This window comes from Eleginops maclovinus, chromosome 4 (assembly GCF_036324505.1).
Source record: "Eleginops maclovinus isolate JMC-PN-2008 ecotype Puerto Natales chromosome 4, JC_Emac_rtc_rv5, whole genome shotgun sequence".
Lineage (NCBI taxonomy): Eukaryota > Metazoa > Chordata > Actinopteri > Perciformes > Eleginopidae > Eleginops > Eleginops maclovinus.
In genome coordinates, this window is record NC_086352.1 from 26621958 (window position 1) to 26645849 (window position 23892).

Below are 23892 nucleotides of genomic sequence, written 5' to 3' on the forward strand. Positions count from 1 at the left end.
AGTTTTGCAGCCCAGCACTGCCCACAGGCGAGCATCTGGGTGGAACAACTACTTCATGAAAGGGGCAGCAGCTAAATGGGTTTATCCCCAGTTTCATGTGCTGCAGTGGCAAGATGAAGCCCAAGAGAAATTGTATGCTCGAAAAAACTCATTCAGCATTAGGTAGCTCATTTGCATAGGATAATTGCAAAATATCCCCCCAAAAAGATTTCTCTTTTCTCTGAGGCCGGTCAGCGCTGATGAGTGATGATGAAAAGGATATGAATGACGTGGACAGAGGAGACTTTTTATTATATTTGACATCTGCTGTGTCTTGAATCCTGACAGCAATCTATTTACCTCGTGACAGCAAGTAAACAAAATAGCAAACTAATCATGACTGTCCCACTTTCGCCTGCAGTAAGATCTACTGGACAGACTGGGGCAACACTCCTCGCATTGAGTACTCCAACATGGACGGCTCCAATAGGCGGGTCATCGCAGACACACACCTGTTCTGGCCCAATGGCCTCACCATCGACTATGCCGGCCACCGCATGTACTGGGTGGACGCTAAGCACCATGTCATCGAGAGGGCAGACCTGGACGGACGCAACCGAAAGGCCGTCATCAGCCAAGGTACACTCCGTCTGTTATCTGTTTCTTTTTCCAAGAACCTTTTCAGAATTGGACTTTGAGAGCTAGAGATTAACAGGATATGAAGTGTTGTACAGAAGTCCAGCTGGAGTTAAGATCCTCAACAATTAACACATACACACTTACGTAAGTGGACGGATATAGGATGTAGCCTGCTGACATTACTTTATTATACCATATGGGAGTTAATCAATGCCATATTTTCATGAAATAGCACACGCAACCAGATGCCTTAATGACAACATAAAACTGTATAACTCCTACAGTGAAGCAAACAATGTGCGTGTGCACTAAAAGTGGGGATCTGGCCGGCGTTAGTAGTGTCACAAACATACCCTCGGAGACCTCATGGTGCAGTAAGATGTGTTTATCAGGTGTGGCAGGATCAATGTCCCTCTGTGTATATATATATATATATTTTTAGGTTTCAGCCTACAAAGTGGCTTCCCTTTTGGGAACTTTTTTTGTCATCTGATAAAACGAAAACAAGTGTTGCAGCATATCAGTGTCTAGGAGTGTGAAGAGAGAGAGGGACATGGGAACAATTTGGTGTGTGTGTGTGTGTGTGCGTGCACCATCAGCCCTGTGAGCTCTTCTTAATGATGTGTGCTCTGAGGATAAAAGGCTGTAATTGGCCCTGTCCTTCCTCCCAAGCCTCTGTTTGCTCAGACAACACACCAGACAAATGGGACGTGTGTGTGTCTGTGTCTGCGTGTGTGTGAGTGCATAGTAACGTTCAGAGCCTCTGTGGCCAGGAATGTTAACGAGTGTCTATCTCCCTACACCTATAGTTTTCTGTGTGTGTGTGTGTGTGTGTGTGTGTGTGTGCTAGCTGGATGAGTGCCAGCTCCTCTGTCATTGGAGCTGGACGGCAGACGGGTGTCCTGGATAACGCCGCTATCCAGTGTGCGCACCTGTGCAGGTGGGGGACAGGAAGAGAAGTGTGTGTGTGTGTGTGTGTGTGTGTGTGTGTGTGTGTGTGTGTGTGTGTGTGTGTGTGTGTGTGTGTGTGTGTGTGTGTGTGTGTGTGTGTGTGTGTGTGTGTGTGTGTGTGTGTGTGTGTGTGTGTGTGTGTGTGTGTGTGTGTGTGTGTGTGTGTGTGTGTGTGTGTGTGTGTGTGTGTGTGTGTGTGTGTGTGTGTGTGTGGCCTATATTATTCCCTAAGGGGAGAACTAAAGTAATAGAAAGGTTGGGGAGTATGAATGCATGAAACTCCATGTCAGTCTACCCATATGTTGGACATTTCTTGCATACATGAAATACATTTTGTGCTATGATGGTGCTAGAGCAACAGTGTGAGTCACCACAGTAACTAAGATTCATCCTTTGAGGAGTGTGACTATCTATAACATGCACTAGGAGTCACCAAGTCGGAACCTTTTTTGTCATATTGACATGACATTATTAAAGCAAATATTCAATTTCAGTTTGAAATATAACTTTGGACAGTATAGGCTTTTACATTGTTCAGCTTAGCGTCACAATAGGGTCTTTAATTATAATAAATATAATAGTTATTTAATTAAACATTTTTGTGAGAACCATACAATGCCTGTTAGCATTTAGACAAGTAAGCTGTGGGATGTGATGCAAGAAGGAAACATCGGGGACCACTAAAGATTGCCTTTGTTACAGTCCATCACTCTATAAGCAGCATTCTGTCCAGCTGGAGGCGACGTTGTGTTGTGTGACAGATTCAGTCAAGGCGTGAATAGACTGGGTGGTTCTGCATGTAGGTTAAAGGGGACATTACTGTGAAGGCTTGTGGGACGTTTGATGCCCTGTCGGCCCGCAGCTGCTCCTCCAGCTGTCCCGGAAAACAGAAGCAGGAGGGGTGGGGGTGCAGAGACAACAAGGAAGAAGGTGACCGTATCAAAACCAGGCGCCTTGTAGATGTCGATGACTCTGAGGAAGGAAGAGGGTGCACTGTTGTCGCCCTCATGTTAGGATAAGATCAGAACACACACATTCAGCCTGTATCACCTCACACACACCTGTCTGAGGAGGAGGGACGAAAAATGTAAAGACGTGGTCTCATTATTTTTAGCTTTGTTTTTGTAATGACTTGAAATTAATGAATTCTTACTTATTTAATTATCCTTTCCCCGGAACGTTTCTGATTAGAATCAAAGTTGTTCCCTGTTTTGTTTTTTTCATCTACTATATCAATCTGATTAAAAAAGAAGAAGAATTGGCTGCTAGTTTTTGGGAAACATTTGGCCTTCCTTTGGCTTCTTTTATTAAATTAAGAAAAATTATTATTATATAAAAAAAGTTAGTTTTGTTGTGTGAGATTGGTACCAAAACTTCAGAAGCACTTACAAAATGTTCAAACTATGCCCATTGCTACTTGACACACAATACTTTGTTGCCAGCAGTAAGCAGATAGAATATTAGGATAATAAGCATTGGCACATTTTTGTTCACCTTTTTAGTGTTTGATGATAGAGTCAAGCTTTCACTCCCTTTGCTGACATTATGAAAGGAATCCCGGCGCTTTGTACATGTGTGCTTTGTCATGCAAGTAAACATTGGAAATTAAGTTCACTGTTTTTAAGGTCAAGATACACAGGAAAATGACAGTACACCATATTGCATAAATATTGATGAATACGGGAATTCAATGTTTAATCTAAATGAAATACACTTGAGAAGTAATAATATATCTAAAATATCTACAAAAATCATTACCATCATCATATTCTATAATAGTAGCTTGTATCAAAATCCACATTTAAACATACATGTAGTTTTCTATGTTGTTATCTTTTCTTTTTTCTATGTCACTCTTCTTCTCATAGACGCATGGTCAGTGTCCTAAAAGCTGAAATATCTTATTATTATAATAAAACAGAACAGAACCAACAGCTACTGTATCACGTTTACATTTTGATTTTGTAGAACATGGGCTTCCGATGTTCTACAAAATATTAAAAGAATATGACCAAAATAAGTACTAGGCACAATATTTAAACTAGTCTGTGAACTCTAGTGGAGAAAATGTGTACTGGCAAACTGTTTCTACAAATCTTTGGCATTTTTGTGCTGCATCCAACACTTTCACTGCTGTGTCAAAGATAAGATACAATAACTTCTGTTTTTATCAAAGCTTAAGAGTATAGCAAACCTTTTCTGGAGACGAACTGAGATCAATTACGCTTATTTTTTTCATCTACACCAGGGGTGTCCAAACTTTTTCCACTGAGGGCCACATACAGAAAAACTTAGGAAGAGCTGGGCACCTCACTAGAGGTGAGGTATATTGCTTCATAGGTTTAGTTATAAGTTAGCCAAATCAATCAAATGTAGGTAAGTTATGCTTGATACTTGAATATGCTTTAAGAAAACCAACAGCCTACATCAAAGCTCTTCATAGAGTTTTATTTATTTATGTATTACAAAAAAATTGTGCAGCTCATCCCTTTAAACAGGAGCCTCAGAGTGCTCATTATAGGAGGAAATATGAAGGGTATATTTCAAGCTGGTTGGAACTCAGGTTTGTTAGAAAATATTTTGTACTTTAACTGACTGAATGTATTAGAGAAGTGTGTTTATAGACACATGAATGAAAGTACAATATAAGACATGTGTGGGCCATATTCCATTATACTTTTTGAAGTTGCTGAGGGCCGAGTCAAAATGGACCACGGGCCACATTTGGCCCCTGGGCCGTAGTTTGGACACCCCTGATCTACACTAATGAAAGTGCAAACCAAAGGGTCATTTGCATAACATGTTGTTGCTCCTAAGACATTCCTAGATTAAAAGGATCAAATGTTTTTTTGATTGAATGTTTAGCTCAAGTACACAAACATTTACTCTAATCCTCATGGCTCATTATTCCTCTGTCTTTTCTCCAGTTTTAGCCATTTACCACTTTTATGCCGTGCTGTTAAACACCGTCATTAAATGAGCAGCACTGTTTTTAAAAGCCCTGGGCCAACATGCTTGCCACTCCACAACGGCTATGTGTAGCAGAAGCAGGAATCACTTTTTCCAGCCATTTGGCACTCGCATCCAACTGGTTTTACAGATACTTCACCGGAGGATGATTAAGCTGGAGAGAGAAAGAGAACGTCACCCTGAGCAGATGTTCCCAATAGAGACAAATCTGTGAGGAGTTCCCTGGCTGTTACACGTGTTAATGTTTAGGCATGGCTTCCACTGACTGGATGTCAACAACATGCTAAAATATAAAAGAATCAAAGCCTTGATGTACATTTCTGATGCAGCCAACTTTTTAAAAGCTTTGAAACTAACTTTTGCTACCCATCCATCTTTAACGGTGATCGTTGCTTATATAGTCGCTAATGTTCAAGAGACATTCTGAGTTTATTATATAGTGACACAAACGTGTTTTAAGACAACAACTCCAATAAAAATGTCTTGTTGTTGCACCAAAGTGTTTCTCTACTAGCTAAAGAATTCTCTTAAAAAGCATTTATACCATCAACAAACAATACAACTCTCCAATAAATCTAAACTTGTGGGAATGTTAGGGTCGGGGTTAGTATACATCATACACTGTTAACTTGTAAGTGAAAAGTATGGGATATATAACTGCCCATCAGGTTAAAATCTCCTATTTAAATGATTAAAATATACAAATTAAATAAAAAATAGTTTTGACTAAGATGAGAGCTGGTACATATCCGACAACTATAGGTCTCTTGCACCAGCCTAACACTCTTTAAGGGCTGTTCTGAATCTGGCTTTCAGATCCTGCATGGAAAAGTCACATTATTTGAGTATCCTGATGGAGAATCTCTGCTTTTGGCCGCTCTGACCACAACTAAACCAGCTTCAGCCCAATGAAAGGCAGGGTAATTGAAAGCAGCTCTAAATGGAGACGTTATGACATCAGCTAAGCCCACAGCCCTGAAAGGGAGGATGTTTGGAGAGAATTGGTTGAACAAGCCAAATGCAGTGGTTGTTCTTTCCATTTTTTTCTGTGTGTTTGGATTTAAACTTCCACATGAAACTCACAGAATCATTACCCCATGATGATGCCAGACTTAGCGCCTGCATTTTATCACTACAGCTCATTGTTCCTGAAAGATGTCTTTTCGTGGTTCTATCACACACATCTTCGATCATCTGTTTTCTGATCTGTGTTTCTAGGCCTGCCCCATCCGTTTGCCATCACTGTGTTTGAGGACAGCCTATACTGGACGGACTGGCACACCAAAAGCATCAACAGTGCCAATAAATTCACCGGCAAGAACCAGGAGATCATTCGCAACAAGCTGCACTTCCCCATGGACATCCACACCCTGCACCCCCAGAGGCAGCCTGCAGGTCAGTACACAGTCATGCTGGAGGCCACCTTGAGTTTAAAGTTATAGTAAAATATCCATAAAATCTGAGTGATAGCAGCCAAGATCCCCAATGCGAGGATCAAAGGAAAGATGGGAGTTAAATAAAGTGTGTTTTTAATATTATGTTTCATCAAAGGCTAGTACTGTTATTAACATACATGAACATTTCTGCCATTAAATAATAGCAAGGTCACAAATCACAACAAAGGATTCAATAAGTAATTCTCTTTATTTAAACAGCAACACAAGAAATGGCAAAAGAATAAAAATTACAATAAAATACCTTACAGGTGGAAGTATGTACAGTGAGATTATAAATTGTATCAGCTCGAGTTGAAACCCAAAAAAAAGATAAGTGTCCAACATCTTGTGAATTCTGGGTAAAAACAATGGATCTGTTTTTGAATAAAGTTTGCAGACTCAAGCAGTAAAAATTGTTGTCATGCAGCCGACTCGAGGCCAAAATGTTGAGCAACGAAACCTGAAACAGATTTTAGAGGGTGGTGGATGAGCTCGATGAAGACAGACGTGAAAAACTGGAACCTTTATTGAACACAGAAGTGAAAACTTTTCCCACATGGTGGCAAACCCAGCACTGATGGAATGATTTGTTGCACTTATGCAACACCCTGTGGGTAACTGGCCTGGCGAGGTGGTTTATCAGCATGATGGCAAAACTTGTGTTTTCTGCTAACAAACCATATTATACTTGAGTTCTGGCCAAGAGAAAGTTTTGGTTATCATGCTGATAAGGTTTTATAACAGCTGGACCCTAAACAGAGAGCTACGATGGCAGAGGGAGGTCAGGCAATAGTCCTTTTGTTTCACTGTAGATTCAGTGAGTCATGTGAGCTCATGTGCCAGTGGAATGGATTCTAACTCTTCATCAATTGAACAATTCATATCATGAGTGAAATCCAGCCACAGACTGTGACGGATTTACTGTCGAAGAACAAAAAAATGAAGCTCTGCCGTATGTGTGTAGTTCATGTCATTTTTAAAATGGAAAGAAACATGATTTAGTTTAATGGTTCACAAAAGATAGGCAAACAGTCAACATGGAGAGTGAGAGGGCATGACATGTAACCAAAGTCCCAGATTGGCCACCAAAATATTATATTATTAACATATTTTCAAGACACAAGGGGGCATGGCTTAAGAACAGGGGTCTTGGCCAACCCACACCGATGAATGAATAACTCTTTGCTAAAGCCAATAACGCTCTCAAGAGTCTACAAAAAAATTGGCATCAAGACAAACACACACCTTTAAACGAACACACTTGACCTCTATGTAAAAGAAAATGTGGCAGCCAAAGGATGGGGACATTTTTGAGGACAAACAGAGTATAAAATAACTTCTTCAAAAGTTGTCCATCCACATCAAACACTGAGCTATGTGTCTCTGTCTCCCCTGCAGGTGGCAGGAACCGCTGTGGCACCAACAATGGGGGCTGCAGCCACCTGTGTCTCCCCAGCAACAAGACACACACCTGCGCCTGCCCCACCGGCTTCAAGAAGGTGGACCACTCCAACTGTGCCAGCGGTGAGTCCCTCAACATCTGGATGTTAAATATATGTCATATTTGAGTGAATGTTGCATATTTATTTACGATGTAATTCATGCCAACAACAGCAAGTGTAGCCAGTTAACACTTGTTATTTACTGCATTATAATACTCAGAAAGTCAAAAAGGTAATGTCAAGAAACATTTTTAGCAGTAGTTTAAGACAAAACAGTCAAAGTGTTTTAGAGAATGAAATGTGCATGCAGAGGATTATAAGACTTCCACTGAAGTATCACCCAAATGGAAATTCTAACACTTTTAATAACATCAGGGTATGATTCAGTGCTGCTAAAAAATGTAAGGTTTTTAATGAATCCTTTTCTTTAGTTCATTACCCTGTGACAGTTGCAGCACTTTTAATAGAATGTGACATTTGCACAACATGTTGTCATTAAAAACATCGACATTTTACTATCATAATTATATTCATGCTAGAGGAGGAGGTTTATGATTTACGATGTTTATCAGTGAGTGTGTTTGAGCTGCTTGTTGAGTGTGTGTATTGTTATGCTGTGTTTACTGTTGACCCCACTGTTAAACCTAGAGACTGACAGAAGACCTTTGGTCTTTAATCAGGTCTTGACAAGTTCCTGCTTTTTGCCCGAAGGACGGACATCCGACGAATCAGCTTCGATACAGAGGACATGTCCGATGATGTCATCCCTCTGGCTGATGTGCGTAATGCCGTGGCTCTGGACTGGGATGCCAAAGAGGGCTACATCTACTGGACGGATGTCACCACAGACTCCATCAACAGAGCGCTGTGGAACGGCACCAAGCAGGAGGTCAGTAACTTCTGCAGTCTGAATTAATCCCATCATTTCTCATATGTCCTCAATTTAGGGGAGGGCCGCAGCAGGATTTAATATAATGCAATACTGCCATCTACTAGGGCTAATGGGAAAGTGCAACAGCAATGTAGCAGAGTTTAGACTAAATCGTTTTTGTCTTTGTTTCTCCAGGTGGTGGTGGACACCAGTCTGGAGAGCCCAGCAGGTTTGGCAATTGACTGGTTGACCCACAAGCTCTACTGGACTGATGCTGGTAAGCAACATCATTTCACGTTGTTCACATTGTCCCACAAAATCATATTTATGATGTATAAAAATCTATGATACCAAGGCAGTGGGTGCTCTTGTATTTCAACCATTTATAACATCTTGGGATCCTCAGGTACAGATCGTATTGAGGTGTCTAACGCTGATGGGAGCATGCGGACTGTGCTGATATGGGAGAACCTGGACAGGCCCAGGGATATCGTCGTTGACCCAATTGGAGGGTGAGAAGAAGTTAAAACATACAAACCTTACCTTCACATGGCAATCGTTTTCTCACCTGTTTTATTCTTTCCACGTAGTTTCATGTACTGGACCGACTGGGGTGCAAACCCAAAGATCGAGCGTGCAGGAATGGATGCCTCAAATAGGATCGTCATCATCTCGTCTAATCTGACGTGGCCAAATGGGCTCGCCATCGACTACGAGACACAACGCCTGTACTGGGCCGATGCTGGCATGAAGACGATTGAATTTGGCAACTTTGATGGTTCCAATCGACAGGTAACCGTATATAGTCATCTTTACTCAAATAAAATAATTGTCTTCATGCTGATTTGTCCGAGAAAGTCTGAAAAATAAAATTTAAATATTGTGTAATTTAAAGTGTTTTGTTTTGAAGAATTGTTTATCCTTGGTGGGATTGGCTTCCAAGCTTGTGTTTAGAATCCAACTGTGCACAGATGTTAATGGGTGTTTACTGATCTATTATTTGCCTACAGGTGTTGATTGGCAGCCAACTACCCCACCCTTTCGGCCTCACAGTGCACGAGGACAAGCTGTACTGGACCGACTGGCAGTCCAAGAGCATCCAGAGTGCGGACAAGCTCACCGGCTTGGGACGACATACACTCGCAGAAAACCTGGAGAACCTCATGGACATCCACATGTTCCACAGACACCGGGAGACAGGTCTGTGTGCGTTCATATGCTCGAACATGACTGAAGCACTGTCAGCTAGGATCGGGAAAATAATAAACACCTTAATTGTTTTGGCTCTGTACTGCAACACATTAGATTAAATTAGATTGAAATAAATGAAACAATGACAATGGGAACTCTCAAGCTGTAATTTGAGGTTGTTTAGATGCACATCAAATAAACAGTGTAGGAACGCTAGCCATTTATACTAGCTAATTACGGTTATTTGCCCAGACTTCGCAAAAGAGCCTCAAGGAAAGAATTAGAAACAAGAAATTGCAGTTTAAAGCCTCTCAAATTCAGCATTTCTCTGTTTTATATAAAAAGAAATATCCTTAGATTTTGGAGTAACAACAAAATGAGTTCAAATAAAGATTGAGCAACTGGGTGTACAATGTTCAGACATTTTATAGACAAAAGATAAATTGATTAATCGGGAACATAATCGTCAAAAAGCTACCTAAAACTCATAGTCATTATTCCATGTAATTTCCAATGTGCAGCAATACAGGGAGAAACATTCTTGTTGGACATCTGTAGTCTCTTGTGACAAAGGGAAAAAAATCCCCCTGTCACTTTCTACTTTTCTGATTTTGCCGCCTTTCCTCCGAGCTCAGATCCTGTGTCTCTGCTGACAGTGAGGGGATTACAGGTAAACTGAACCCAGATCACTGGCAGAGAGCCTCGGGGGGCACATACCAAACTGAAACCTCACTGAGCTCATCCATCTCATCTGTGGGGCTTTCCCCAAGTTCCCTTAAGGGAAGTTGTGTTTTTCTGTTTCGTTGCCCCAACCTTCCCCATCCCCTATCTATTCCTTGCCTTGAAGCTAGCCTAGAAAGTAAGATGGTGGATGTGCTGAATTGCTTTGTGTGTCTCCACCTATAGTTCGTAACCCGTGTGCGGTGAATAATGGAGGCTGCAGCCACCTCTGTCTCCTGGCTCCTGCTCCAAAAGCCTCCAGCTGTGCCTGTCCCACCGGCATCAACCTGCAAACGGATGGAAAGACCTGCACGCCAGGTATAAACTCTGACTTGTGTCAAAAATGATGCAGTTATTATTCTCTGTTCATCCATTTTTACTATGTAAACTATAGCTGCTTGTTGATTATTGTAATGCTCTTAATGGTGCAGAATGGCCACAATACAAATGCTGTATTTATTTAACTTGTATGTATTTGGTTCACATCTACTGGAACTTATTCACCTCCTAGGCAACATATGTCAGCATGAGCAAAGCCATGAAGGGAGATGTAGAGCGAAATCCTGAAATATATTAATCTCAAAAGCAAATACTTTAAAGGAAAAACAATCAAAGCAACAAAACCCTTGACTAAGCCTACAAATTGGAGAAAAAACTGCAACAAAACAATGTGGAGTTCAAAACGTCAGAACGTTTTTCTTCTAGAGAGATAAAAGCATGTCAGCCTACCTTTGTACTCTGACTGCAATGCTGTGATGTGTGTTGAAATGTGGTGTGTCTGTCTGTGTGTGTGCATAGGGATGAGCAGCTTCCTGATCTTTGCCCGGAGGACAGACATCAGGATGGTCTCTTTGGACATCCCCTACTTCGCTGATGTGGTCCTGGCCGTCAATAGCTCCATGAAAAACACCATTGCCATCGGGGTTGACCCCAAAGAAGGTTTGCATGATCTCTCGAAGTTAAGAAATGCTTGCTTAAAAAAAAAAAAACAAGGGACGTAGAAATGGAAATGCTCACATGTGTATGTGGCGCCTCCTGCAGGAAAAGTGTATTGGTCTGACAGCACACTGAAGAAAATCAGCAGATCCGACATCAACGGAAAATCGCAAGAAGACATCATATCCACAGGTAAGGGGGGTAGCTTACTTGTACAAGGGGATTTACGTCGACCGGGTCACAACTCTAACTCCTCTCTCTGTGTCTCTCTTTTTGTAGGGTTGGTGACGACCGATGGCCTGGCGGTGGATGCTGTTGGGAGGAAGGTCTACTGGACTGACACGGGAAATAACCGCATCGAAGTTGCCAACCTGGACGGCTCCATGAGGAAAGTTCTCGTCTGGGAAAACCTTGACAGCCCTAGAGCCATCGCCCTCTACAATGAGATGGGGTGAGGATGCTGGAGTGTGATGGAGACAATTATCTCCGATAACAGTCCTGAATTTTGAAAAATACTTTTACAGCAGTGTGAAAAAGTATTAAAGTATTAACAGCAGAATCTAGGTATGGAAATTAAAAGTAGTCAGGCAGTTAAATGCTCCCTGTCAGTTTTTTACTATTATAAATGATATTTGTGGATTAATAGATCTGCTTCATTGGTGTGAATGTTGCTTTCTACCGCTGTTAATTAAGTTTTGGTTTTTTTTAACTTCTTAATATACAGATGGGTACTTCCATCTACTGTAATTCCTCATGTCTATAAGATATGGATAAAACACAAATCCGTGCTGTTTTGTGAGAACCATGTTTCGCTCAAAAGTCAACTCTTTAAATAGCTCAATAAAACAGCACATTTTTGCAACAACAATGCATTTCCCAGCATATTCAAAGGGGGTTTCAAATTGATTATTCATCTTGAGATGAAGGATAATTTTCCTACCAGCTAAACAACGAAAAATGCTAAGGAATCGACACATCTGGAGATACTTGGTTTTCACTGAAAAGGAAGGGGATACAAAACTGTATGAACGAAGTAACTAAGGCTGTACACAGATGTGCCAAAAAATGCATTATTAACCTTTGAAATGTAATGAATTAGAAGTAATTATCATTAAACAAAAGCTAAAGCAGAGCACCTCAATTGTGTTTTCTTAAGTGAAGCCCTTTACCTCAGAACAACAAGAACAATTCCATGTTCAGTATGTGAATTTACTTCACATCTTTCTCTCTCTCTCTCTCTGACAGTTATATGTACTGGACGGACTGGGGAGAGCACGCAAAGCTGGAGCGCTCGGGGATGGATGGATCCGACCGTGTTGTCCTCATCAGCAACAACCTGGGCTGGCCCAACGGCCTGGCCATCGACACAGCCGGCTCACAGCTTCTGTGGGCCGACGCTCACACTGAGGTCAGCAGCTTTGACCCTAATGACACTCACTTTAATTATCACCTCTTAAAACATATATTGTTCCAACACGAAAAGCTTTTGTCCCTGTGTTTTCTATGTTGATGGAGCAGGATTTCTACACACGTTTGCATGTCACTGATCGAGGGAACTTTAAAAAAAAAATCCTAAGCATATTAAGCACTATTTAAACAAGGACTAAAAAAAAAGCACAATGATAGTTATGAATGCTAAAGGAAAACAGTTTTAGTGTAGTTGGAAGAAAAGCTGTTTAATTCTTAAAGATGACCAAAAAGTGAAATGCTAATTGGCTAAATGTCAGTGCGTTAAGACAAAAGGCACATGACATTATGGCGTCATGGTTGTAATCCCTCTACTCTCTCCGCTCTTCTACAGCGCATCGAGGCAGCCGACCTGAACGGGCAGAACCGCCACACCCTGGTGACTCCAGTCCAGCACCCATACGGTTTGACCTTGCTGGGATCTCACATCTACTGGACCGACTGGCAGAGCCGCAGCATTCAGAGAGCCGACAAGAACACGGGGACCAACACCATCACCGTGCAGGCCAACCTGCCGGGCCTGATGGACATCCAGGCTGTGGACAGGGAGAGGCCTCTGGGTGAGTCTGAGGAACATACATAATAGAGGCTGTACGGAAAAAAATAATGTGTGCTCAAAAACAAATCACTGCATGGAATTTGGACTAAACAGCAATTTGTTTACAACTCATTATAATTTAGTTTAAACATGTTTTTTAATTTGCTGTGTTGATGGCCTGCTGCCTCATGCTAAATTGTTTTCATCCATCATTTCTGCGTATATGAACATACTTCTATCTTTATATTCTATTCCATACCTGACTTTCACAACAGGTCCTCAATTACTCTACATTTTATATTCTTTCTCTGTCGTCTTGGTGAAAATTGTTTTGGGCCCCTTGCCTGATTATCCTGAATATGACCCCCGTTGATTGTAGAATGTGGAGCTCCCCAACTGACTGACATGTGATTATATGTTGCCTGGAAAAAGTCAATCATAAACTAAAATCAGCATAGAGTGCACACAGCTTTTTGTTATTCCAATGTATCTGAAATGCCCTTTGTGTCTTTTTGCAGGTTTTAATAAGTGTGGCAGGAGAAACGGAGGTTGCACCCACCTGTGCCTGCCTCGCCCCAACGGGACGTCCTGCGCCTGTCCCACTGGAATCCTGCTCAAAGGTGACGCCAGGTCGTGTGAGGACTCCCCGGAGTCCTACCTTCTTTTCTCCAACCGTGTCAGTGTGCGAAGGATCTCCCTCGACACCAGCGACCACACCGACGTGCACGTGCCGGTGCCCGAACTGCACAATGTCATCTCACTGGATTACGACAGCGTGGACGCAAAACTTTACTACACCGATGTCACCCTGGATGTTATAAGGTGTGGTCAAAATGACATGCAAACTCAATTACTATCAATTTAAGGATTTTCTGTATCAGTCAATAACTACACAAGCAAACAGGATTAAAGTAATGTACTGCTATATTTACATTTCCTAAAACTCTTTGCTTTGCTTTCTGACAGCCTCTTCCAACAGGGAAGTGAAGCCGTTAAAGCCATGTAGCCTCTTACTGAATATCATATCTGCCCACCCTTAACTTTGATCTTTAGGCGTGCAAACTTAGACGGCAGCGGGATGGAGACGGTGATCAGCCAGGGTCTGAAGACCACGGATGGGCTGGCTGTAGACTGGGTGTCCAGGAACATGTACTGGACGGACACAGGGCGCAACACCATCGAAGTAGCTCGCCTGGACGGCTCAAGCCGCAAAGTCCTGGTCAACAACAGTTTGGATGAACCCCGAGCCATCGCAGTGTTCCCGAGCAAAGGGTAAGACAGGGGACTGGGCTTCACCTTGAGCATTTTTAGCTTTTTTGGAGCTGTTAAAAGATAACCAGGAGACAGATAATGAGCTGTGCTGGAGTTAACAGTAGAACAAGTGGAATCTCAGCAGAAAGAAGCTATATATTGTCTGAGTGTAAGTTAGTTTGGAAGTGTCACATGGTTGCCAATATTCTCTTTCAACTTTGTGCAGTAGAAACTCTCCTCACAAGTTCTCCTGGTCTCTGCAGGTACCTGTTCTGGACGGACTGGGGTCACATTGCAAAGATTGAGCGATCTCACCTGGATGGCTCGGACAGAAAGGTTCTGATCAATACCGACCTCGGCTGGCCCAACGGACTCACACTGGACTACGACACACGAAGGTCAGAGAGAGAGAAAGCCTGTTTGTGAAAGGAGCTACATAGTGATCTTGTAAATGTACTTACATTAGATATTGTGAACGTTTTTATGACTTCAAGTCATGAAGATTTGTAAACTGCCAGAGGATACAGAGGGTTGAGCTTAGAGTGCTATAAGTTGAGCTAACTTGGATTAGGTAGAGCTAGATGATAGATCTGCAATAAGTCAATAGACAGGAAAAAATAAGTATTATTCTGAACTATTTGCACTATAGATTCATCAGAAAGTACATTTTAATACAAAAATGTCAGAACATGCAGTTTTTTTTGCCTTTTTTAAACATGAAAAGTTCCTTTGTGTCTGTTTGTAAATGATTTAAACTAAATTTGTTGGGTGGTGGACTTACGATTTCAATCCTCCCTTTGTCTTTGTTAACTTATAGAATATTTGAGTTATTGGTATTTCAGTTGTAACCCTACTTATGGATAAGTTTTGTCTCCATTTATCATCCATCCCACAGTTTTGTTTTCTTGTGTATATTTAGCCTTACAGCCTCATAGGGTGTTTTCTCCACTGCGGTCAGAAGGCATGTACAACAGAAGTGTGTTTACGAAGCTTTGATGTTTTCTGCAGGATCTTTTGGGTTGACGCCCACTTGGACAGGATCGAGAGTTCGGACCTGAATGGGAAACTGCGGCAGGTCCTCGTCAGCCCGGTGTCCCACCCGTTTGCCCTCACGCAGGTACCCCCTCCCCCTCCTCACCCTCAGCTGTCAATCACTGGGTGACCCTTCCTCCTGGCTGCCTCCTCCACTCACCTGCTCTCTTTCACTCATCGGCTCACCGTGTGACTCTCACCGTGCCCGTCTCTGCGTCCTTCAACTCATGCTGAACCCATTCGACTTAACCATTTCTCTTCTTCCACTCTGACCCTCATTTTTCTTCCTCCCTCTTCCCCTTCCCTTTCTTCCTCCCATCCCCCTACTCCTTGTCTGTGTTTTTCCTCTCCTCTCTTCTTCTCCCCCGTTTCCCCAGTTGAAGCCGGTGTCCTCCCCTCTAACTCCTTTCTCCCGACTCTCGCAGCAAGACCGCTGGATCTACTGGACGGACTGGCAGACTAAGTCCATCCAGCGGGTGGACAAACACACGGGTCGTAACAAGGAAACCGTGCTGGCCAACGTGGAAGGCCTCATGGACATTATAGTGGTATCACCTCACAGACAGACGGGTAAGGATACAACTCCAGAAGTTACGGGACATACCAGAGACTTCACTTTGTTCATCTGTGAGGACAGGGAAGTGTGTTGTTGGTAAAGTGCTGCTGCAGCAGCAGAGACTGAAGTGAAAGTTTTAAATAAAACAGGCAATGAACGGAGGTGTAGATTGGGTTGCAAATGTCATCAGTTATTCCCTTTCCCACTAAAATGACACATGTATGAAGGTTTTAAATGCAGTCAAACCCACTTGCAATACACTTTTTATCCATTGCATGCTAGTGAACCATGGTGGAAACGACAACAAACTGGGCACCTAAGTGGAAAATAACGTGATGCCATAAGACAACAAATACCGAAAAGTCGAAAATGCATTCAAATGGTCATTTAACTCAATTACACTGAACACAAAAATGTTCACCACAGACTACAGCCCCAAAAATGTATGTTGTATTTAATCAGTAAGCCTTTCTCTTACAATTTATACAAAATCCTAACCAAAGTTAAACCCTTTTTAGTTATGTAAAAACACTTTTAATTATAGTCGCATGGATTTGGTAGCATCCTGTTGATTGGAAGCTTGTAGTAACTTTTCGTCTGGCATGACATTTGCTGCAGGAATGTTGAATGTAACTCTGACTCTAATGTTGAGCGTGTTGTTATGTATTTTGAGAAATAGAAAAAAATATTTCACTTGAGGTAGCCACTATGATTAGACCTTTTATTCTCCAGCATCTAAGTGCTGTTACGTAAAGGAAGCTGAATTTAGATCGTATCTCAATGTCCTCACAAAAGGAAATAAACCATACTTAAGGCGAAAAAACCCACCCTAATTTCAGATAAACCAGACTCAGACACACTGTTTGAATGATCCCTTTCTTCTCATTTAGGTACTAATCTCTGTGGAGTCAATAATGGCGGCTGCACTCACCTCTGCTTCGCCAAGACCAACAGTTTTGTGTGTGCCTGCCCTGATGACCCAGACGGGCGACCCTGCTCCACCAGTGAGTGTACTCTTTGCCCTGTGACTGTTCCTAATGATGTTTGAGTTTTGTTTGACCATGCCAACATGTTTGCATGCAATGCCTTAGCAGTAAGAAACTTCCATCCTAGCCACAGTTATTACAGGTTAAATAGGCTCCATTATTCTTTCTGGGTTTTCCCTTTCCTGTAGTGTGTTATATAGGTTGTGCATGTAAATGGTCTGCAAAGGCTACTATCCCAACACGGGAGTCTCTCTGATGATTTTCAATAACAAGAATAATACCCAACACACACTTACCTCGCACAAGTATGATCCCCCAAGGCCTAAACCTTGCAGAAATAATTATTGAAAACAACCAAAAAATAAACAGCTGTATTACCCCGGTTCTAATGCATGTTTTCATCAGTTTCAGGTTACGTCCCCACCGCTCCTGCCAGAGGAACCAGCAGCACTCCTGTCCCCAACAAGATCCCCAAATCTCCAACCGACATTCCACATGGAGGAGCCTCACCCGTCAAGTACGTCTGTTTGTCTCTGAAAAATTAATTTCTACGGGCAAAGATTCCTTTTGAAGTTATAAGTTCATTTAATTGTTATACAATGCATCAACAGAAATCGTATGTTGGCATAATTGCTTTAAAAACACATGCATGACCCTGTATGGAAAACTTTTGAGTGCTTCTTTTTCAACTTTGTTCATGTATTTAAAAAGCTAAATTATGAGAAATAGCAGTAATTGGAGAAGAATAATTGCCGTATCTTGCTCAAAGAAAAAAAATATTGAGTGCTCTCATGCCTTTTTATAGAGGTCTGAGAAATGTTTTCATCCCATAGAGGAGTATTAGGTAATTGTTGATCTTCAATTGAATCTATTAACTCAGCAGTAATCAGAAGCTTACAGACTCCTGCTAAAACAACATGGACTCTTCAGGAAATGCAACATAATGTTTTGTATTCTAATGTTTACAGCTGCACTGACAAGAACCTAAACGTAGAGGGGTGTGTGAACAGCGTGAGGACGGCTCCTCACGGTCAGTACAAGACGAAGTTCTCTCTTCATCACTTTACATATTGTCTTAATGTGGCAATGTGATATGTATCATTCTACCCCTGTAAAAAACAATGTTTGTATTTTATCCATGTGTGTCAGCAGTGCAGAGTGCTAAGCCAAAATAATGGAAGCAGAGGGAAACTGCTAGCTTTCTCTAGATAGGTTTAAACAAAGTTGCAGTTGTTGGTTATTAGCTTGCAAGTAAACATGAAAACAGCTTTGGTGATCTTACAGGGGACTTTTTTCACTTCTGAAAACTTTCCCACTGCTTCAAATTTAGCAATGTTACTTTGTGTGGGAGGTAAAATAATAACCGACTTGTAAATATCACTGAAATCAGTTATACTTGACTTACTTAACAAATAAGGATGCTAAAGTCCATCATGAAATGCAAATTAAATGTAAATAGCACTTTTCTTTAGCACTTATAGTGCTTCATACAAGGTTTTTTTAACTCTGCATTCACAAAGCTGTCCTGAGGTTGGAGAATGATGGTCATTCAGTGTTGAGGTTGTAGGAGAGGCACAATGGCACCAGCATCTCAGGTTTCTAATAACATGAACACTGAAAGGCTGTAAATACAGGACTCTATACAGTGCTACCTTATATCCCAAAATATTTAACCACTGGAGTTAGACTAAACGTTTTCAGAAACGTTTAGACTATTTCTGCAGTGGAGTTTAACTGAAATTGGGTAAGACAGTGACGCACTATAGTTTGCTCTGTTAACATGTGTGCCATATATATTTCAGGAGAAGGACTTCATATCAGCTACGTGATTGGTGGAGTTCTGACCATCCTGGCTATTTTGATCCTCATCGCTGCTTTGATTATTTACAGGTCAGTACCCCAATTGACACTTCTCTTACTTCCTGGTTTCAAACAAAGGGTTTAATAACACAATAATACAGAATACACACAGTGGGTTGTTTAATGTATTAAGCTACTTCTCCCCTTTTTTGACTGACAGACATAAAAAGTCGAAGTTCGCCGACCCGGGAGTAAGCAACTTGACCTACAGTAACCCCTCGTATCGGACATCGACACAAGAGGTCAAGATTGAGGCATCGCAAAAGCCTCCAATATACAACCAGCTGCGATATAAGAAAGAGGTAACGAACAGGAACAACTCGTCTTCATTTATTTAATATCTGAATGGATTTAACGCGAAATCCATGATAATTCCATAGAATGATCACAGACTATGGAGGTGTTCGATGGGTAACAATGGAGACAAATGACCTCACTGTTTGTCTGATGAATCGTGTTGTAATATTGTAACATGTGATGTTACAGTAAGTAGGTTACAGACACCAGCGCTCATCTTTTCTCCCCCCCTTCTCTCCTCACTGCAGCTCTCTCATCCCTACAACTCCCTCTCTCCCTTTATCTTTTGACCCACTTGCCCTGTGGAGAGGTAGTTACACAGCATGACAGAGTTGTTCTCTTTTTTGCTTCTTTGTTTCCTTCACTTGTTCTGTCTTTCCACTGCATGGGACCTGCTGTCTAACATTAATCAGTGTTTAACCTACCTTTGAAAACCAACATTTCAACAGGCAAGGAATCAAGAAAAGACAATTAAGGGATGGCTTCCTGTCGTTTGATTCATTATTAAAAGCTTAGATATATATTTTATAAGGCAAATCCATTTCTAACTCTCTATTTATCGCAACCTATTGCACCAACTGTCAAGAAAATAACAATTGGGGTGGATATGAACAGACGCTGTTCTAACTATTATAACAACAGACTGGATAGTTTGTCCACTTGTTCTTGAAAAATCTCCCTGTTGTTTATGCTATGAACAATACATTATATTCCACTCAATATTCCACAGATTGAAATCCTGGTAGTTGTTTTTTTTTATCAAAAGGATGAACTTGTAGCACTTCAATATTAAAATAAGAAACTCCAGAAGAAGGCACAGCATCACTGAAGGAGCCGACTTGATGTGCATGGGTTGTGTTTGAAGGTGACATGTTCTGGAGTGTTGTGCTGTGCAATCCTTCAAAGGAAATCCATCTTTAACAGGTTCAAGTTTTTGAAGTTTTTTGGTGATGTTTGTGTAGCAGATCTTAACACCAATCAAATGCGATTATTCTTTAACCCTATAATAAGTCTCTTTGGTACATTAATATGTTTTGAAATGACTAGACCAAATGTATGTGCTTTGTTTAGAAGGAAAAGTTTTTGACGTCACCAAACTCAGTTTTTTTGTTGTTGTTCAGAAAGACCCCTAGATGCAAAAATTTGCTAGGAAGGGTTAGCTTTAAGGAAAGAAGAACAAGAAAGAAAAATAAGAAATGCATGTGACAAAGAAGGAAAAGAAGAGCCACATCCTGGTAGCTTGATCACAAATTGAATCCTCTCATATAGAGGCCATCCCTCTAACTAACTACTCGGTTCTCGTTTTCCAGGGGGGAGTGGACGGAGGCTACACCAAGGAGAAGATCCGCATAGTGGAGGGAGTGTGTCTCCTGTCCAATGACGAGCTTTACTGGGACGACCTAAAACAGATCAAGCCATCCCGAGGCGGCCTGCACACCTGCATGCGCACAGACACCGTGTCTCTGCAGGCCAGCAGTGCCTCGCTAGACGACGGCGAAACGGAGCAGCTCCTCCAGGAGGAAGCATCCGAATGCTCCTCCATAACCACTCTGACCCCTTCAGCCATCACCCCGCAGCGCCACGCCCAGCACAGCCTGCCCGACACTGGCTGGGTCTCTACACGCAAGCCCTCCACCGAGAGCGAAGTGTGAGGAGCCCTCTGTACTTCATCTCAACCTCCATCACCTAACACACTCATGCACACACCTGTATTTATAGCTGGTACAAAGATAGATAGGTACAAACACAGTAACAGTTGCATACGTAGAGTTATGGTACAAATGAACTGGTTACACACAACTAAGCTCCTGAAAAAACAACAACTCGTGTCTCTGTATCTGGGGCTCCGTCCTACTTGTGCTCACACACGCGCACACACACACACACACACACACACACACACACACGCAGTGCCCTGAGTGCTACTGCCTTCAGGCGAAATGATAAACTAATGAGCATGCTGGAATAAGCAACTGGGGAGGAAATGAACAGAGAGACACAAGCGTAATCTGGAGCCTTTTTTAAGGATGCAGACTCTCAATGCAACAAACGCTTCTCTGAGTACAACTTTTTATTTTTGTGAACTGTTTTTTTGTTCTGGATAAAACTAGAACGACACACTCCCTGGACGACGTTACCGCGATGTTCTCTCTAATGCCACTCATGTCTTTATGAACTCTATTTATGAACGTTTTTGTACTTGTGGAGTTGGTTTGCTGACTTTCAGAAGATGCCGAGAGTGTTTTTGTTAGAACCCGGGTATTCAAGAGTTGTATTTATGTCAGTGCCAAAGGGTGGGGCTTCACAGAGTCTCCATGCTTCTTTCAGCATTTACACTTCAATAGGAATCTTAATTACAGGATATTTCTTTCCTTTGAATTTACCGACTGGCCCTCAGTGTCTATTCCTTATTTTACAGCCTCCAACAGGTAAAGATGTACTGTAGCCGGTTCTCTCAGTTGGCTGCTGAAGTCCCTTCACCATTAGCTTAATGAGCCTGAAAGGAGCTTATTTTTTCTTTCTTTTAAATTTCAATTCAACAATTGCTCATCCTCGGGCATAGCAGAGGAAGCCTCGATAAAGTAACAGCCTAAGTGCCAAACATTTCGTTCTTTTTCCCCCTTTAAGCTGTAAAAATGTTTTTCTCACACGTTTGTGATATTCTCTTTTACTTTTTCGTCAACAATGACAGAAAACATATTTTCTTAAAGCTAGGGTTATTTAGCCATGCAGATAGTTGTGGTTTTATTTACCCAGGTGTTCATCTTTGGGATTTATTCTTCCCAAACCACAGCGTTTTTGAACTACTTTCCCAATCTAATGTCTCATTAGCTGTTAATTTAATTGGTCTTTTTATAACAATTTGGGACAAGTTCATGGTAAAAAATATATGATTATCTACAACAGCACTTACTCTTAAAATTTGAAGCTCTTTAACAACAACAAATTACTGTCGCTGAATAGGGACAAATACCTCCCTGAAATGTGTGTGTGTATTGTGCATTGTCATCGTTAATGTTTCCTTGTCAATCCATATTATCATTTTATGTCATCCCACCAACCTATTAATTGTAAAATAATCCTTCTAAATAAGAATCTATACGCCATTCTGCCCGATTCTCATCCCTTCCTTTTTGACCTAAAAACAGCCTAGGGCTTGAATGAAATTTGGTTTATTTTGAAAGCCTGCTACAAAACATTACTTTTTAATGTTTAAATCCCTTTAAAATAATTGAAATATAAACTGAACATCATCTTTTCTGTTGAGAAAGATGGTGTTTTATGGTTATATGTTTGGAAATTTCCATCACTATACATAAATGTAACCTTTTAAAATAAGTGTTCTTACTTCTAGGACATAAATCACACACATTCTATTTGCTTGTCTATATTTTGTGTAAGGGGAAATTGAAAATGTGGAAATTAAAACTAAAAAAACCTGGCACCCAAAAGTATCTGCATGGCCAAACGCTAATGAACATTTGTTGTTTTAATTCAGTTTTGCTTCATCAGCTCTAGAGCTGTAATGCAGAGGTGTACTTGCAATATCTGCCACAGTACAGTATAACACATACATGTATGTAACTTAGGAACACTGTGCATGTCTGACCCCATCAGACAGTGAGGGTTATAGTTTAGAAATATATCACTGACAACTTACTGAACAATGAATTTAATACAATATGTTATGCATTGCTTTAACTTTAGAGTACCATTCTGTCTGTTGTTGAGGTATGGTACAAGGAAATACTATATTGACAAATATATCGGTTAGTTTATAGAACCATGTATTTTGAAGTATCTGCTACAAGCTCAGCAACTTGCTGATTTGCTGCTAGACGAGCACTGAGGCCAATGAGAGAGGGTCGTGGCAGCTACATAACTACGGTCTCTGTCGGTTGGTTGAGGCGAGGCCTACCGAGCATCACAGCGACCCAGTAACCAATCACCCCGGCTCACAGTCCCTCCAACTCTGCTGCAGGAATGCTAAAACTGTACAGATTTTATCATGCAGATATAAGCAAACATTTCTGTTGAAAATATTGTATTGATTAAGTTGTATAGTCTTTTGTACAAAGGGATTTCATGACCGTTTTTAGACTTGTATTAATTTTACTCACTGGAGAAGAACATTTTTGTTGTTGTTTTTGCTGGATTATTTTAACCACTGTGTTTCCAAGCCTTGTAAATGATAGGGAAGATGCCAGTTATTTAATAGTGCTCTTTTATCTTCTGAAATGCTGGTCGCATATAGCTGTTGTAAAGTTAACAAAAAAGAGGTATTTATGATTTCAGTTTGGTTGTCACTTGATGTGTAAATATGAAAAGACTGTATATGTATTTCCATGGCAGTACTAACAAGCTGTGTTGTGTGATATAGTGAATGATCCCTTTGCTATCTTTTAATATAAAATTGCATTTGCATTTCAATGAATCATGTTGCTCGCTCGTCTATGTACTTATTCCTCATCAGGCACAACACTCATGAAGCAATAAAGAAAAATGCTGATTTGAGCCTCTGCAGATAATCACAGACAACAAAGAGGAGAAAAGATGCACACCAGCAAGACACGCTTCCAAGAGTGGCTTGCTGATGGAGTTGCCATTGCGATGGCCAGCTGTTTAAGAGGCTTCCATTGGAGTGATTAATGTGAATCAGTAAAAATGTTTAATGTCCCACCAAAAAGCTGTTTGGCCCTGAAACATAAAGTACTCTTTGAAAGGAAACAAGGTGGACCAGAAAATAACACAATAACAAAACACAAATAT

The 23892-nt window shown here is 41.2% G+C and overlaps 1 protein-coding gene across 3 annotated transcripts in view; it reads left to right on the plus strand.

Annotated features, from left to right (window-relative positions):
- The window catches only part of lrp4 (low density lipoprotein receptor-related protein 4), a 108715-nt gene extending 85158 nt beyond the window's left edge, over positions 1-23557 (plus strand). The window contains exons 14-39 of one of the 3 annotated variants that reach the window (XM_063882052.1): positions 401-618; positions 5758-5934; positions 7374-7499; positions 8098-8306; positions 8484-8565; positions 8695-8800; positions 8879-9080; positions 9299-9488; positions 10386-10517; positions 10998-11138; positions 11241-11327; positions 11415-11586; positions 12381-12543; positions 12937-13162; positions 13659-13962; positions 14194-14412; positions 14655-14789; positions 15400-15508; positions 15801-15993; positions 16870-16983; positions 17371-17482; positions 17934-17995; positions 18768-18855; positions 18986-19127; positions 19371-19432; positions 20433-20612. In XM_063882052.1, the coding sequence (XP_063738122.1) occupies positions 401-618; positions 5758-5934; positions 7374-7499; positions 8098-8306; positions 8484-8565; positions 8695-8800; positions 8879-9080; positions 9299-9488; positions 10386-10517; positions 10998-11138; positions 11241-11327; positions 11415-11586; positions 12381-12543; positions 12937-13162; positions 13659-13962; positions 14194-14412; positions 14655-14789; positions 15400-15508; positions 15801-15993; positions 16870-16983; positions 17371-17482; positions 17934-17995; positions 18768-18855; positions 18986-19127; positions 19371-19412 (3751 nt within the window). In that variant the 3' untranslated portion in view covers positions 19413-19432; positions 20433-20612. Of the gene's footprint in view, positions 1-400; positions 619-5757; positions 5935-7373; positions 7500-8097; positions 8307-8483; positions 8566-8694; positions 8801-8878; positions 9081-9298; positions 9489-10385; positions 10518-10997; positions 11139-11240; positions 11328-11414; positions 11587-12380; positions 12544-12936; positions 13163-13658; positions 13963-14193; positions 14413-14654; positions 14790-15399; positions 15509-15800; positions 15994-16869; positions 16984-17370; positions 17483-17933; positions 17996-18767; positions 18856-18985; positions 19128-19370; positions 19433-20432 lie in introns of all 3 variants that reach the window. The other 2 variants (XM_063882050.1, XM_063882051.1) reach the window with 2 other exon arrangements.
- The last annotated feature ends 335 nt before the right edge of the window (positions 23558-23892 follow it).